The sequence below is a fragment of the Bombina bombina genome, chromosome 1, assembly GCF_027579735.1.
Source record: "Bombina bombina isolate aBomBom1 chromosome 1, aBomBom1.pri, whole genome shotgun sequence".
NCBI lineage: Eukaryota > Metazoa > Chordata > Amphibia > Anura > Bombinatoridae > Bombina > Bombina bombina.
Window position 1 is genome coordinate 1,416,146,252 of NC_069499.1, and position 13,847 is coordinate 1,416,160,098.

The 13,847-nt window shown below is 40.6% G+C and overlaps 1 protein-coding gene across 1 annotated transcript in view; it reads right to left on the bottom strand.

Moving 5' to 3' along the window:
- ARHGEF11 (Rho guanine nucleotide exchange factor 11) overlaps positions 1-13,847 on the bottom strand; it is a 497,471-nt gene that overhangs the window by 93,633 nt on the left and 389,991 nt on the right. Inside the window, exons 26-29 of the mRNA XM_053719923.1 lie at positions 5,854-5,979; positions 5,054-5,171; positions 4,775-4,953; positions 429-504 (exon numbers count right to left, since the gene is read on the bottom strand). Coding sequence (XP_053575898.1) covers positions 429-504; positions 4,775-4,953; positions 5,054-5,171; positions 5,854-5,979 — 499 coding nt within the window. The remainder of the gene's footprint in view (positions 1-428; positions 505-4,774; positions 4,954-5,053; positions 5,172-5,853; positions 5,980-13,847) is intronic.

Genomic DNA, 13,847 nt, shown 5'->3' on the forward strand with positions numbered 1-13,847 from the left:
CCATGAACCAAAATCTGAGCTATGGGAGTACAACAGAGAAAGAGCTAGCAAGCACAAGACAGAAGGATTCTGGGTCTATATGCTTTACACCAGAAAGAAAGATCATGGATGTTTAAAATATGAAAAAACAAAACAAAAAACACATAAAGCAAACACACATGATCAAGAGGCACTGATTCATGACGTGAGACCAAAAATGTAAAATATAAAAAGGAAAAACCAGGTATCACCCAGCATAAAAACAATTACCAAAATAACATGATAAAAATCAAACAAAGAAAACATTGACTAAATAAACTGTACATTTTTGGTTCTTAATCATACCCTAAAAAAAACAAAAAACTAAGAGGTAAAAGTGCTGCAAATCTGCACTTATTTCTCGGACATATTCTTTTCCTTCTGCACTTGGTCCGCTCAAGCCTACCTACCAATAGTTTTATCTTTTGTTATCCTCCAAGTCAGGCTCCCTTCATGGATCATGCGCTTTGTGGTAAGGTCTAAGTTCTGTGAACAAAGAAAAAAAAAAATTATATATCTCTATCACATATTCTATTTGTTTGCAAATTAATTATCACAGCCTCTTGACAGCTGTAATCAGCAAGAACTACTCAGAAGCCTTCTCAATTTCCTGCTGCCTTTTGTTAATGAACAGACTAGCTAGCACCCAATTAGAAAGAAGAGAAAGATGATTGGCCCAAAAGACTCAGGAAACAGAATAAGCATTGTGAGCTTATAGGGATTTGAAACCTAAAAACTTTATATTTAAATGTGTGCCTAGTAGAGCAAGACTGAGATTGAAAAGTGTAAAACAGAGTTTTCGCTCACACTTTTGTATCAGTACTGATTTAAAAACTCTACCTTGTTGTTTTTTTTCTTGGCCCTTATTTTTACATTGAGGATCCTTACATCCTTCATACCTAAAATTCAGACAGAAAGATGGAACCCCAATCTCCAAAATAAAAATTTCAAGATGGATCCACCTTTGGCAGAAATCAAGTACTGAAAATTACCTCAATCTAATGAACAATCAAAGAAGAGCACCCTGCTCATTTTGTTTTGTTTTTTTCCTATATAGGCCATGGATTCTTGTGGCTTTTTTTGCTGATAATCACTGTATTATCAGCAAAAAAAGCCACAAGAATCCATGGCCTATATAGGAAAAAACAAAATCCAAAAGAATAAACATGCAAAGCCTTAATTAGGTCCCATGGGGGTATGGAAAAGCAACTGCTTCTACTCTAGTAAAAAAAAAAACCTCAGGACCATTAAATAGAGCAGAATTGCATAATCAAAAAGTGCACAACAACACTCACCTTGAACTTTAAATGAGCAGCAGATTCTTTCTACAAAATTCTTAAATTTACTTCAATTTGCTAGCCCCCTGTATCATGTGACAGCCATCAGCCAATCACAGACTCATATGTATATACTGTGCACATGCTAAGTGCTTACAAGAGGGGTAAGAATTTAAATGACAATTTGGTGAGGGCAGATATTGGACCAGGGAAGAGGCCAGTTCAGAAGTAGACAAGTAAAAAAAAAGTTTAGGATGTTTTCCCTGCCTTAAAGGGACACTGAACCCAATTTTTTTCTTTCGTGATTCAGATAGGGCATGTCATTTTAAGCAACTTTCTAATTTACTCCTAGTATCAAATTTTCTTCATTCTCTTGGTATCTTTATTTGAAATGCAAGAATTTAAGTTTAGATGCCAGCCCATTTTTGGTGAACAACCTGGGTTGTCCTTGCTGATTGGTGGATAAATTCATCCACCAATAAAAGTGCTGTCCAGAGTTCTAAAAAAAAAAAAAGCTTAGATGCCTTTTTCAAATATAGATACAGAGAGAATGAAGAAAAAATGGCAATAGGAGTAAATTAGAAAGTTGCTTAAAATTGCATGCTCTATCTGAATCACAAAAGAAAAAAATTGGGTTCAGTGTCCCTTTAACTACTCAAACTGTAATAACCTTATAAAGGGCTCCACATTCTCCAATCCAAGAACAGGGAGGAAATATAACATAAAAGGCTTCTATACTTGTAACACAGATTTTGCAGTGTATTTGATTAAATGCCCCTGTGGGTGGGGCTATGTAGGAGAGACCACCTGAAAGTTAGGGAGAGGATGAATCAACACGAAAGTAATATTAGAATTAAATGGCTGGATGCACCAGTGGCAAATCATTTTATTAATGCAGGACATAGTTTGAGTCAGTTTAAGTTTCAGATATTAGAGCAGGTCTGTTGTCCTAGGAGAGGGGACGATAGAGAGACCCTTTTAAAACAGTTTGGATCTGTGAGTTGGGTACATTATCCCCTGGAGGTATAAACAGAGTTAGACTGGGCTTTGTTTAATTAGAAGGGAAAGAGAGTTTGATATAGGATCAATAGTTGTGTTTTTTGAGTTGTTGGGGATTGAATTAGTCCTTTTTGTATATATTATTTAGACATAGGAATGATAAGGAATTGAATAAGATGATAATAAATAATTAATTATGATACATGGATTTCTGAATCTGTGGATTTAATTAATTGAGTAGCAGCAAGATGTATAGAATTATTGAGGGGAGGGGCTTAGGGTAATCATGTGTACTCATACAAGGCAAAAACACTCTTTAAGGACTTCGGTCCAAAACCTTTTTTTTTGTCTTTCGGTCCAATACATTTTTAAGAAGAATTGGTGGTGGTGCTGCATTCTTTGCTTATGGATATTTGTTTGGGGAATTTGGTGTATACCCTGACAGCTTGCACACCTTATATACCTACTTGAGTGTTGAACAAAGTTAGGATTATCACTGTGCACATGCTAAGTAGGAGATGGTGCCTCAAAGTGTTCATATAAAAATATTGTGCTCAATTTGATAACAGAAGTAAACTGGAAAGTTTCTTAAAACTGCATGGTCTTTCTGAATCAAGGTGGTTTAATTATGACTTTAATATTCCTTTAACTCACACCAAATAGGTAGTAACAGAATGGAATCAAGCATGAAAGAAGAGAAGTTTATAGGGGGTCCAACGTCCCAGATTTCTCCAGTGGTCTGAGGCCATATGCCAACCACTAATGGTACAGTTATACAAGAGCATGAGAAAAAATATTTTAAAGCTCTAAGCATATCCGAATGGTTGATGACTGCTGAGCATGCCTGGAGGAAATTTTGCTCTGAACCGGATTTAATTCACTATAAGTTCTTACACATTTGCCCTTCACTTAGCGAATTAAAACTACTTCTCTTATATCAACTCACTGCTCAAACCCTAAATGACTCCTCTATTTTCAACTCTCTCCTCTACTCACCTCCACCCCCCTATTCATCTGCCTTTAGTGCTAAAACTACTTTTTAAACAAAACGCATACGATCCGAAGTAACATCTTGACACAAGCCTGCAATCTTCCATCTCCACCACCGGTTACCCCCTCTGCCACACTCTGCATCCCCCCCCCCAGCCACTGAGAATGAAGTGTTTTCCTTATTGACTTCCTCACGCCTCACTACCTGTCTGATTGGCCCTATTCCTTCAACTCTAATACCTTCTCTGTCTCCCACCCTCACTTACTAACATCTTCAACCTACCCCTTTCTACCGGTTCATTCCTATCTTCTTTCAAACATTCAAAAACCACAACCTATCCTCAAAAACTCTCCATAGACCACAATTCTCCTGCAAACTTACGCCCTTCCACTAGCTTCAAAAGTCCTGGAAAACGAGTTTTTGACCGCCTAATCCGCTTCCTGTCCTCTAACTCCTTGATTGACCTCCTGCAATCTGGCTTCCGTCCCAAACATTCACCTGATACTGCCCTCAATAAGGTTGATAACGATCTCCTTTCTACTAAAAATAATGGCTATTACACTATACTTAATCTTACTTGACCTCTCAACTGCCTTCAACACTGTTGCCCACCTCCTACAGACTCTCAGCTCTCTTGGTCTCTGTGACACTGCCCTCTCTTGCCTCTCACCCCTTCAATCCTATCTGAATGCCTCTGCCTGGCTAATCCACCTATCCAACCGCTCTATATCCGCTGCCCCTCTCTGTAAGCCCCTTCTCACTGGCTCCCTATTCACAGCAGAATTAAATTCAAAATTCTCACCCTGACCTACAAAGCCCTTGCCAATGCTGCCTCCCCTACCTGTCCTCACTAAATCAACAAATATAATCCAGCCTGTCCCCTAAGGTCCAACAATGATATGCGCCTTCCATCTTCTATCAACACATCTTCCCACGCTAGACTGCAGGACTTCATACGGCACCAACCCACTTCCTTGCACTGTCTGGCTTTACCCTTTAAACACTCCCTAAAGACATTTTTTATTCAAGGAAGCCTACCACCCAACTCAGTAACAAATTAATTCCACTTACCTAATAATTGCCCTCATCTAACTCTGTACTAACATACTTCTCACCCTTGCAGTCCCCATCTCCTGTTTCTCACCCTCCTACCATTCAAGATTGTAAGTTCCCACAGGAATAGTGCCCTCAATTCCTCCTGTATTTGTTTGATACATTTTGTCCTGTATCTTAAAAATATTGTATCATACTTTTATCTTTTGTGCGCCTGGACAGCGCTGCAGAATTTGTTGGCAACTTATAAATAAAGTATAATAATAATAAAACTTACTAGTTACCCAACAGTAGATATTACTACATTTTGGCCTCTTGTGTTGCATATAAAAAAATGATATAGTGTAGAGTAATGGACTTTATTTTTTTTTACACAGTAAAGAACTAGGAAATTCTAGAGTTCCATGTTTACAAACTCTCCATTCATATTGCTAACCTTAAACTCTGCAGCCTGAGCATTATTGCTCCTCTCTAGGGAAGTGGTGTCCAGCCTTTTCTGGTATTCCATTAGCCGATGCTCATTGTCTGCCTGCTTCACAGACTCATTCACGTATTTAAGGATATCTTTACATCGGTCCCGACAGTGGCATAGCTTCTCATGCTCCTGTGTTCCAGCTGCAAAAGAGCAGAATTGGAAAATAGATATTACTAAGAAAGACGACAGTGGCAGCCATTCATTCTTTGCCTGTACAGTTTAAATAAATGAAAAACTCACCGTCCGTATGTTTAATGATGTTTTCCAACAGAAGAGGGTACTTGGTCAGCCGCTGCATCTCAGACACTATCAAATCTTTAAGTTGAAGTCGCCGGCACTGAGGGCTGCTTTCTGCTTCCTAAAATGCACATAAAAAAGTAAAAATGGGATGTGATGAGAAGACATGCAAGTTAGGACTGATATGAAATAAAAAGTTGGGATATACAATTACTAACAAATGAAAAGTCAATCAAAGAAAAGAGGGCAAAGCAAAAAGAACTAAGACAAGAAGAAAATCATAGAAATGGGAAAAAATAAATAAAAATAAAAGATCTTAGGAAGAATTTACTTAAAGGGACAGTCAACACTTGCGGTATCATTTTGCGATATTGAAAAATAAAAAACGAAGATCCGCATGCAGCATAGCCCTTCGGCCTTGCCTACTTGCTTCTTGTACTAATCACTGTCGATAACTTCTCTAATACCAGATAAATATGGCAGCCGAACTCCCCCCACTGTTACGTAGTTACCTTCTTCTTCAAATGATCAGCAAATCAGAATCCAATCCTCGGTCAGAAATTGCAAGCGCTGACCGAGGATTGGATTCTGATTTGCTGATCATTTGAAGAAGGTAGCTATGTAACGGTGGGGGGAGTTATCGACGGTGATTAGTTCAAGAAGCAAGTAGGCAAGGCAGAAGGGGTATAGTGCAGGCGGATCTTCGTTTTTTATTTTTCAATATCGCATAATGTTACCGCAAGTTTTGACTGTCCCTTTAACTATTAGATGTTAGAGGACATTTTGTTGGATAGACACATTACCTGCATGAAAAGGCTGAACCTGGCTTCTTTTCTTTTCTTGGTTTTGATCAGCTCCAGTGCAGAAGTCTGGTAAGAACAAAATTTGGCTGTTTGCTGACATACCTCTTCCCCAGCCTCTCCATCAAACTAGAAAAGATAAATTAGTGAATAATATGTTAATTTGATGCATATAAAAACAAAATTTATGCTTACCTGATACATTTATTTCTTTCCGGACATGGAGAGTCCACAACGTCATTCCAATTATTAGTGGGATATTCAACTCCTGGCCAGCAAGAGGAGGCAAAGCGCATCCCAGCAAAGCTGTTAAGTGTAACTTCCCTTACCCATGATCCCCAGTCATTCAGCCGAAGGAAAATGGAAAAAGAAGAAACACAAGGATGAAAAAGGTGCCTGAGGTTTACTCAAAAAAAACTGCTGAATTATAATTAAAAAGAGGGCGGGGTCGTGGACTCTCCATGTCCAGAAAGACATTTTTCAGGTAAGCATAAATTTGGTTTTCTTTCCTATGACATGGAGAGTCCACAACGTCATTCCAATTACTAGTGGCAACCAATACCCAAGCTAGAGGACACGGAATGAACAGGGAGGGAGAAAAAGGCAGGAGGACCTAAAGAGAAGGCACCACCGCTTGAAGAACCTTTCTCCCAAAAGAAGCCTCGGCCGAGGCAAAAGTATCAAATTTGTTGAATTTGGAAAAAGTATGCAGAGAGGACCATGCTGCCGTCTTTCAAATCTGTTCACAGAAGCTTCATTTTTGAGAGCCCTAGAAGAGGAGACAGCCCTAGTGGAATGAGCCATAATTCTCTCAGGAGGCTGCTGTCCAGCAGTCTCATAAGCCAAACGAATCAACCTTCTCATCCAGAGAGACAGAGTAGTAGAAGTGGCCTTCTGACCCTTACACTTTCCAGAGAAAACAACAAACAAGGCAGAAGACTGCCGAAAATCTTTAGTAGCTTGAAAGTAAAATTTTAGAGCCCGCACAACATCCAAGTTATGCAAAAGACGTTCCTTATAAGGAGGAGGATTAGGACAAAAAGAAGGAACAACAAATTCCTGATTAATGTTTCGATCCGACACCACCTTGGGGAGAAAACCCAATTTAGTACGAAGGACCGCCTTATCAGCATGAAAAATAAGGTACGGGGAATCACACTGCAGAGCTGAAAGCTAAGAGACACTGCGAGCAGAAGAAATGGCAACAAGAAACAAAAACTTTCAAGATAATTTTATATCAACAACATGCATTGGCTCAAACGGAGACTGCTGCAAAACTTTAAGAACTAGATTAAGGCTCCACGGGGGAGCAACAGGTTTAAACACGGGCCTGATTCTAACTAGTGCCTGAACAAAGGCTTGAACAGTCTGCCAGACGTTTGTGCAAAAAGATAGATAATGCAGAAATCTGACCCTTTAGAGTACTGACCGATAGCCCCTTCTCCAGGCCATCTTGAAGAAAAGACAAAATCTGGGGAATCCTCACCCGGCTCCAGGAGAACCCCTTAGATTCACACCAATAAAGATGTTTACGCCATATCTTATGATAAATCTTGCGAGTAACAGGTTTGTGAGCCTGAAGCATAGTTTTAATGACCGCTTCAGAAAAACCACGTCTAGATAGAACTAAGCGTTCAATCTCCAAGCAGTCAGCTTCAGAGAATCTAGGTTTGGATGGAGGAAAGGACTCTGAATTAGAAGGTCCTTCCTCTGAGGTAACCTCTAAGGAGGTAGAGATGACATCCTTAACAGATCTGGGAACCAGATCCTGCAAGGTCATGCAGGAGCTATTAGGATCACTGATGCTCTCTCCTGTTTTATACGAGCAATGACTCGTGGAAGGAGAGCAAACGGAGGAAACATAAATGCCAGAGAAAACCTCCAAGGAACCGCTAGAGCATCTATCAGAAAGGCCTGAGGATCTCTTGATCTCAAACCGTACTTTGGAACCTTGGCGTTTTGGCGGGACGCCATCGGATACAACTCTGAAACCCCCCACTTGAGGGTTATCTGAGAGAACACTTCCGGATGGAGAGCCCACTCCCCGTTTTGAAAGGTCTGTCTGCTCAGAAAATCTGCCTCCCAGTTGTCCACTTCTGGAATGTGGATGGCAGATAGAAGACAATTGTGGGCTTCCGCCCACTGCAGAATGCAAGTCACCTCCTTCATGGCTAAGGAACCCAGAGTTCCTCCCTGGTGATGTAAGCCACTGAGGTGATGTTGTCCGACTGGAATCTGATAAACCGGACTAAAGATAGTTGAGGCCATGCTGAGAGGGCATTGAAGATAGCTCTCAACTCCAAGATGTTTATGGGAAGAGTGGACTCTTCCAGAGACCACAGGCCCTGAGCCTTCAGAGAACTCCAAACAGCTCCCCAGCCTGACAGGCTGGCATCTGTAGTCACAATCTCCCAGGAAGGTCTCAGAAAGCAAGTGCCACAAGACAGATGTTCCTGGGACATCCACCACGAGAGAGAGTCTCTTGTTAGAGGGTCCAGATTTATTCTCTGTGATAAAACATAATTTATGTAAGAACTTACCTGATAAATTCATTTCTTTCATATTGGCAAGAGTCCATGAGCTAGTGACGTATGGGATATACAATCCTACCAGAAGGGGCAAAGTTTCCCAAACCTCAAAATGCCTATAAATACACCCCTCACCACACCCACAATTCAGTTTAACGAATAGCCAAGTAGTGGGGTGATAAAGAAAGGAGTAAAAAGCATCAACAAAGGAATTTGGAATAATTGTGCTTTATACAAAAAATCATAACCACCATAAAAAGGGTGGGCCTCATGGACTCTTGCCAATATGAAAGAAATGAATTTATGAGGTAAGTTCTTACATAAATTATGTTTTCTTTAATGTAATCGGCAGGAGTCCATGAGCTAGTGACGTATGGGATATCAAATACCCAAGATGTGGAAATCCACGCAAGAGTCACTAGAGAGGGAGGGATAAAAAATAAACAACAGCCAAATGCTGAAAAAATAATGCACAACCCAAATATAAGTTATTCTTAAGAAGAAAAAAACTTAAAACATCAGCAGAAGAATCAAACTGAAACAGCTGCCTGAAGAACTTGTCTACCAAAAACTGCTTCAGATGAAGCAAATACATCAAAACGGTAGAATTTAGTAAATGTATGCAAAGAGGACCAAGTCGCTGCTTTGCAAATCTGATCAACTGAAGCTTCATTCTTAAAAGCCTACGAAGTGGAGACTGACCTAGTAGAATGAGCTGTAATTCTCTGAGGCGGGGCTTGACCCGACTCCAAATAAGCTTGAAGAATCAAAAGCTTTAACCAAGAGGCCAAGGAAATAGCAGAAGCCTTCTGACCTTTCCTAGGACCAGAAAATATAACAAATAGACTAGAAGTCTTCCTGAAATATTTAGTAGCTTCAACATAATATTTCAAAGATCTTACCACATCCAAATAATGTAAGGATCTTTCCAAAGGATTCTTAGGATTAGGACACAAGGAAGGGATAAAAATTTCTCTACTAATGTTGTTAGAATTCACAATCTTAGGTAAAAATTCAAATGAAGTCCGCAAAAACGGCCTTATCCAGATGAAAAATCAGAAATGGAGATTCACAAGAAAGAGCAGATAGCTCAGAAAATCTTCTAGCAGAAGAGATAGCCAAAAGGAACAACACTTTCCAAGAAAGTAGTTTAATATCCAAAGAATGCATAGGCTCAAAAGGAGGAGCCTGTAAAGCCTTCAAACCAAATTAAGACTCCAAGGAGGAGAAATTGATTTAATGACAGGCTTAATACGAACTAAAGCCTGTACAAAAAAGTGAATATCAGGAAGATTAGCAATCTTTCTGTGAAATAAAACTGAAAGAGCAGAGATTTGTCCCTTCAAGGAACTTGCAAACAAACCCCTAACCAAACCATCCTGGAGAAACTGTAAAATTCTAGGAATTCTAAAAGAATGCAAAGAGAATTTATGAGAAGAACACCATGAAATGTAAGTCTTCCAAACTCGATAATAAATCTTCCTAGAGACAGATTTACGAGCTTGTAACATAGTATTAATTACTGAGTCAGAGAAATCTCTATGACTTAATACTAAGCGTTCAATTTCCATACCTTCAAATTTAATGATTTGAGATCCTGATGAAAAAACGGACCTTGAGACAGTAGCTCCGGCCTTAACGGAAGTGGCCAAGGTTGGCAACTGGACATCCGAACAAGATCCGCATACCAAAACCTGTGGGGCCATGCTGGAGCCACCAGCAACACAAACGATTGTTCCATGATGATCTTGGAGATCACTCTCGGAAGAAGAACTAGAGGTGGGAAGATATAAGCAGGTTGATAACACCAAGGAAGTGTCAGCGCATCCACTGCTTCCGCCTGAGAATCCCTGGACAGGTATCTGGGAAGTTTCTTGTTTAGATGAGAAGCCATCAGATCTATTTCTGGAAGACCCCACATCTGAACAATCTGAGAAAACACATCCGGATGGAGAGACCACTCCCCTGGATGTAAAGTCTGACAGCTGAGAAAATCCGCCTCCCAATTGTCTTCACCTGGGATATGAACCGCAGAAATTAGACAAGAGCTGGATTCCGCCCACACAAGTATCTGAGATACTTCTTTCATAGTTAGGGGACTCTGAGTCCCACCCTGATGATTGACATATGCCACTGTTGTGATATTGTCTGTCTGAAAACAAATGAACGGTTCTCTCTTCAACAGAGGCCAAAACTGAAGAGCTCTGAGAAATGCACGGAGTTCTAAAATATTGATTGGTAATCTCGCCTCTTGAGATTTCCAAACCCCTTGTGCTGTCAGAGATCCCCAGACAGTTCCCAAACCTGAAAGACTCGCATCTGTTGCGATCACAGTCCAGGTTGGCCGAACAAAAGAGGCCCCTTGAACTAAACGCTAGTGATTTAACCACCACGTCAGAGAGTGTCGAACATTGGGATTTAAGGATATTAATTGTGATATCTTTGTATAATCCCGGCACCATTGATTCAGCATGCAAAGCTGAAGAGGTCTCATGTGAAAACGAGCAAAAGGAATCACGTCCGATGCTGCAGTCATGAGGCCTAAAACTTCCATGCACATAGCCACTGAAGGGAATTACTGAGACTGAAGGTGCCGACATGCTGCAACCAATTTCAAACGTCTCTTGTCTGTTAGAGACAGAGTCATGGACACTGAATCTATCTGGAAACCTAAAAAGGTGACCCTTGTCTGAAGAATCAAAAAACTTTTTGGTAAATTGATCCTCCAACCATGTTTTCGAAGAAACAACACAAGTTGATTCGTGTGAGATGCTGCAGAACGTAAAGACTGAGCTAGTACAAAGATATCGTCCAAATAAGGAAACACCGCAATACCCTGTTCTCTGATTACAGAGAGTAGGGCACCCAGAACCTTTGAAAAGATTCTTGGAGCTGTTGCTAGGCCAAATGGAAGTGCAACAAATTGGTAATGCTTGTCTAGAAAAGAGAATCTCAGGAACTGATAATGTTCTGGATGAATCAGAATATGAAGGTAAGCATCCTGCAAGTCTATTGTAGACATATAATGTCCTTGCTGAACAAAAGGCCGCACATTCCTTATAGTCACCATCTTGAAAGATGGTACTCTTACATAACGATTCAAAATTTTCAGATCCAGAACTGGTCTGAATGAAATTTTCTTTCTTTGGGACAATGAATAGATTTGAATAAAACCCCAGGCCTTGTTCCTGAAAAGGAACCGGCATGATTACCCCTGAAACCTCCATATCTGAAACACACTTCAGGAAAGCCTGAGCTTTTACTGGATTCACTGGGATGAGTGAGAGAAAAAATCTTCTCACAGGAGGTCTTACTCTGAATCCTATGGGGTACTACCTCCATAGTAGGCAAAGTTTGTAAAACTGAATTGTGGGTGTGGTGAGGGGTGTATTTATAGGCATTTTGAGGTTTGGGAAACTTTGCCCCTCCTGGTAGGATTGTATATCCCATACATCACTAGCTCATGGACTCTTGCCAATTACATAAAAGAAATCCGAATGTTCTCCACTCCATTGACGGAGCATACAAAGTTGCAGCAGTCGCAGATGGAACCGAGCAAAAGGAATGATGTCCATGGATGCCACCATCAGACCAATCACCTCCATGCATTGAGCCACTGATGGACGAAAGGCAGACTGGAGAAAAAGGCAGGAAGCAAGAAGTTTGGATTTTCTGACCTCTGTCAGGAAAATTTTCATGGACAGGGAATCTATTATTGTCCCTAGGAAACACACTTTGGTACATGGGATTAGAGAACTCTTTTCTTAATTCACCTTCCATCCGTGGGAACGTAGAAAAGACAACAGCATCTCTGTATGAGATTGGGCTAGTTAAGAAGATGACGCCTGAACCAGAATGTCGTCTAGATAAGGCGCCACAGCAATTCCCTGGGATCTGATTACTGCCAATAACGCTCCGAGAACCTTTGTGAATATTCTGGGAGCCGTGGCCATACCAAATGGAAGGGCAATAGACTGAAAATGCTTGTCCAGAAAAGCAAATCTGAGAAACTGGTGATGATCCCTGTGAATGGGAACATGCAGGTCTATGGTCGTCATGAATTGACCCTCCTGGACCAATGGAAGAATGGAACAAATAGTTTCCATCTTGAAGGACGGAACCCTGAGGAATTTGTTGAGACACTTGAGATCTAGGATGGGACAAAAAATTCCTTCCTTTTTGGGAACCACAATTAGATTTAAATAGAATCCTAGACCTTGTTCCCTTAGAGGAACTGGTACAATGACGCCCAGGGAGGATAGGTCCTTTACGCAATTTAAGAAAGCCTCCTTCTTTACCTGGTTTGAGGATAATCTTGACAGAAGAAATCTGCCCCTTGGAGGGCAAGACTTTAATCCTATCCTGTAACCCTGGGATACTATGTCCACAACCCATGGATCTAGGACATCACGTATCCAAGCCTGTCGAAAAAGAGTAAGCCTGCCCCCCACCTGATCCAAATTCAGACCGGGGGCAGACCCTTCATGGTGATTTTGAGTCAGCGGAAGGCTTCTTGTTTTGTTTTCCCTTATTCCAGGGCTGACTAGATTTCCAAGTGGACCTGGATTGGTCACGTTTGGAAGAGAAATATGAGGACTTCTGTCCCTTAAATTTGCGAAAGGAACGACAATTAGAAGAATGCCAACCCCTAGGTCTATTCTTCTTGTCCTTACTATCAGGCAGATGTTTAGATATTCTCTTACGCTTACCCGATGAAGGGAAAGCTGACAAAGCCGCTGTTCCTGGGACATTCCCCAGCCTCTCCATCATACTAGAAAAGATAAAATTAGTGAATAATGTTAATTTGATGCATATAAAAACAAAATTTATGCTTACCTGATACATTTATTTCTTTAATCCTATCCTGTAACCCTGGAATACTATGTCCACAACCCATGGATCTGGGACATTGCGTATCCAAGCCTGTCAAAAGATAGAAAGCCTGCCCCCCACCTGATCCAAATTCGGACCGGGGGCAGACCCTTCATGCTGATTTAGAGTCAGCGGAAGGATTCTTATTTTGTTTTCCCTGAGCAGCAAAATTCCCAGGTACAGTATGAGCAACGATTAAGGCGTGGAACGTTTGAGGAGAAAGCTGAGGCATGTCATGCACAGCTTTATCCTGAGAGACAGTAGGCTCAGAAGGGAGAAATTTTTTTCTTAAATTTTAAAGTCTTGGTTAAACAAGAGGAGCAGAATTGCATAGGCATAACAATTAGGGTCTCTAAACAAAGTAAACATTTATCCATAGAGATGGACTGATCCTGCTCAGAGTCCATGGCTATGAGGTAACAAGTCCCACAAGTAATTGCAAAATAAAATAAATGGAAAATAAAATTAAGTAATTTTAAATTCAAATAATTATCAATGAAAATTAAATATGAAAATGTAATAATAATAACCATAGAAGGTAGCTTTTAGAAACAACCTCAGATAGCCCGAGGCTCCTACCGCCAAAAGAAATAACCC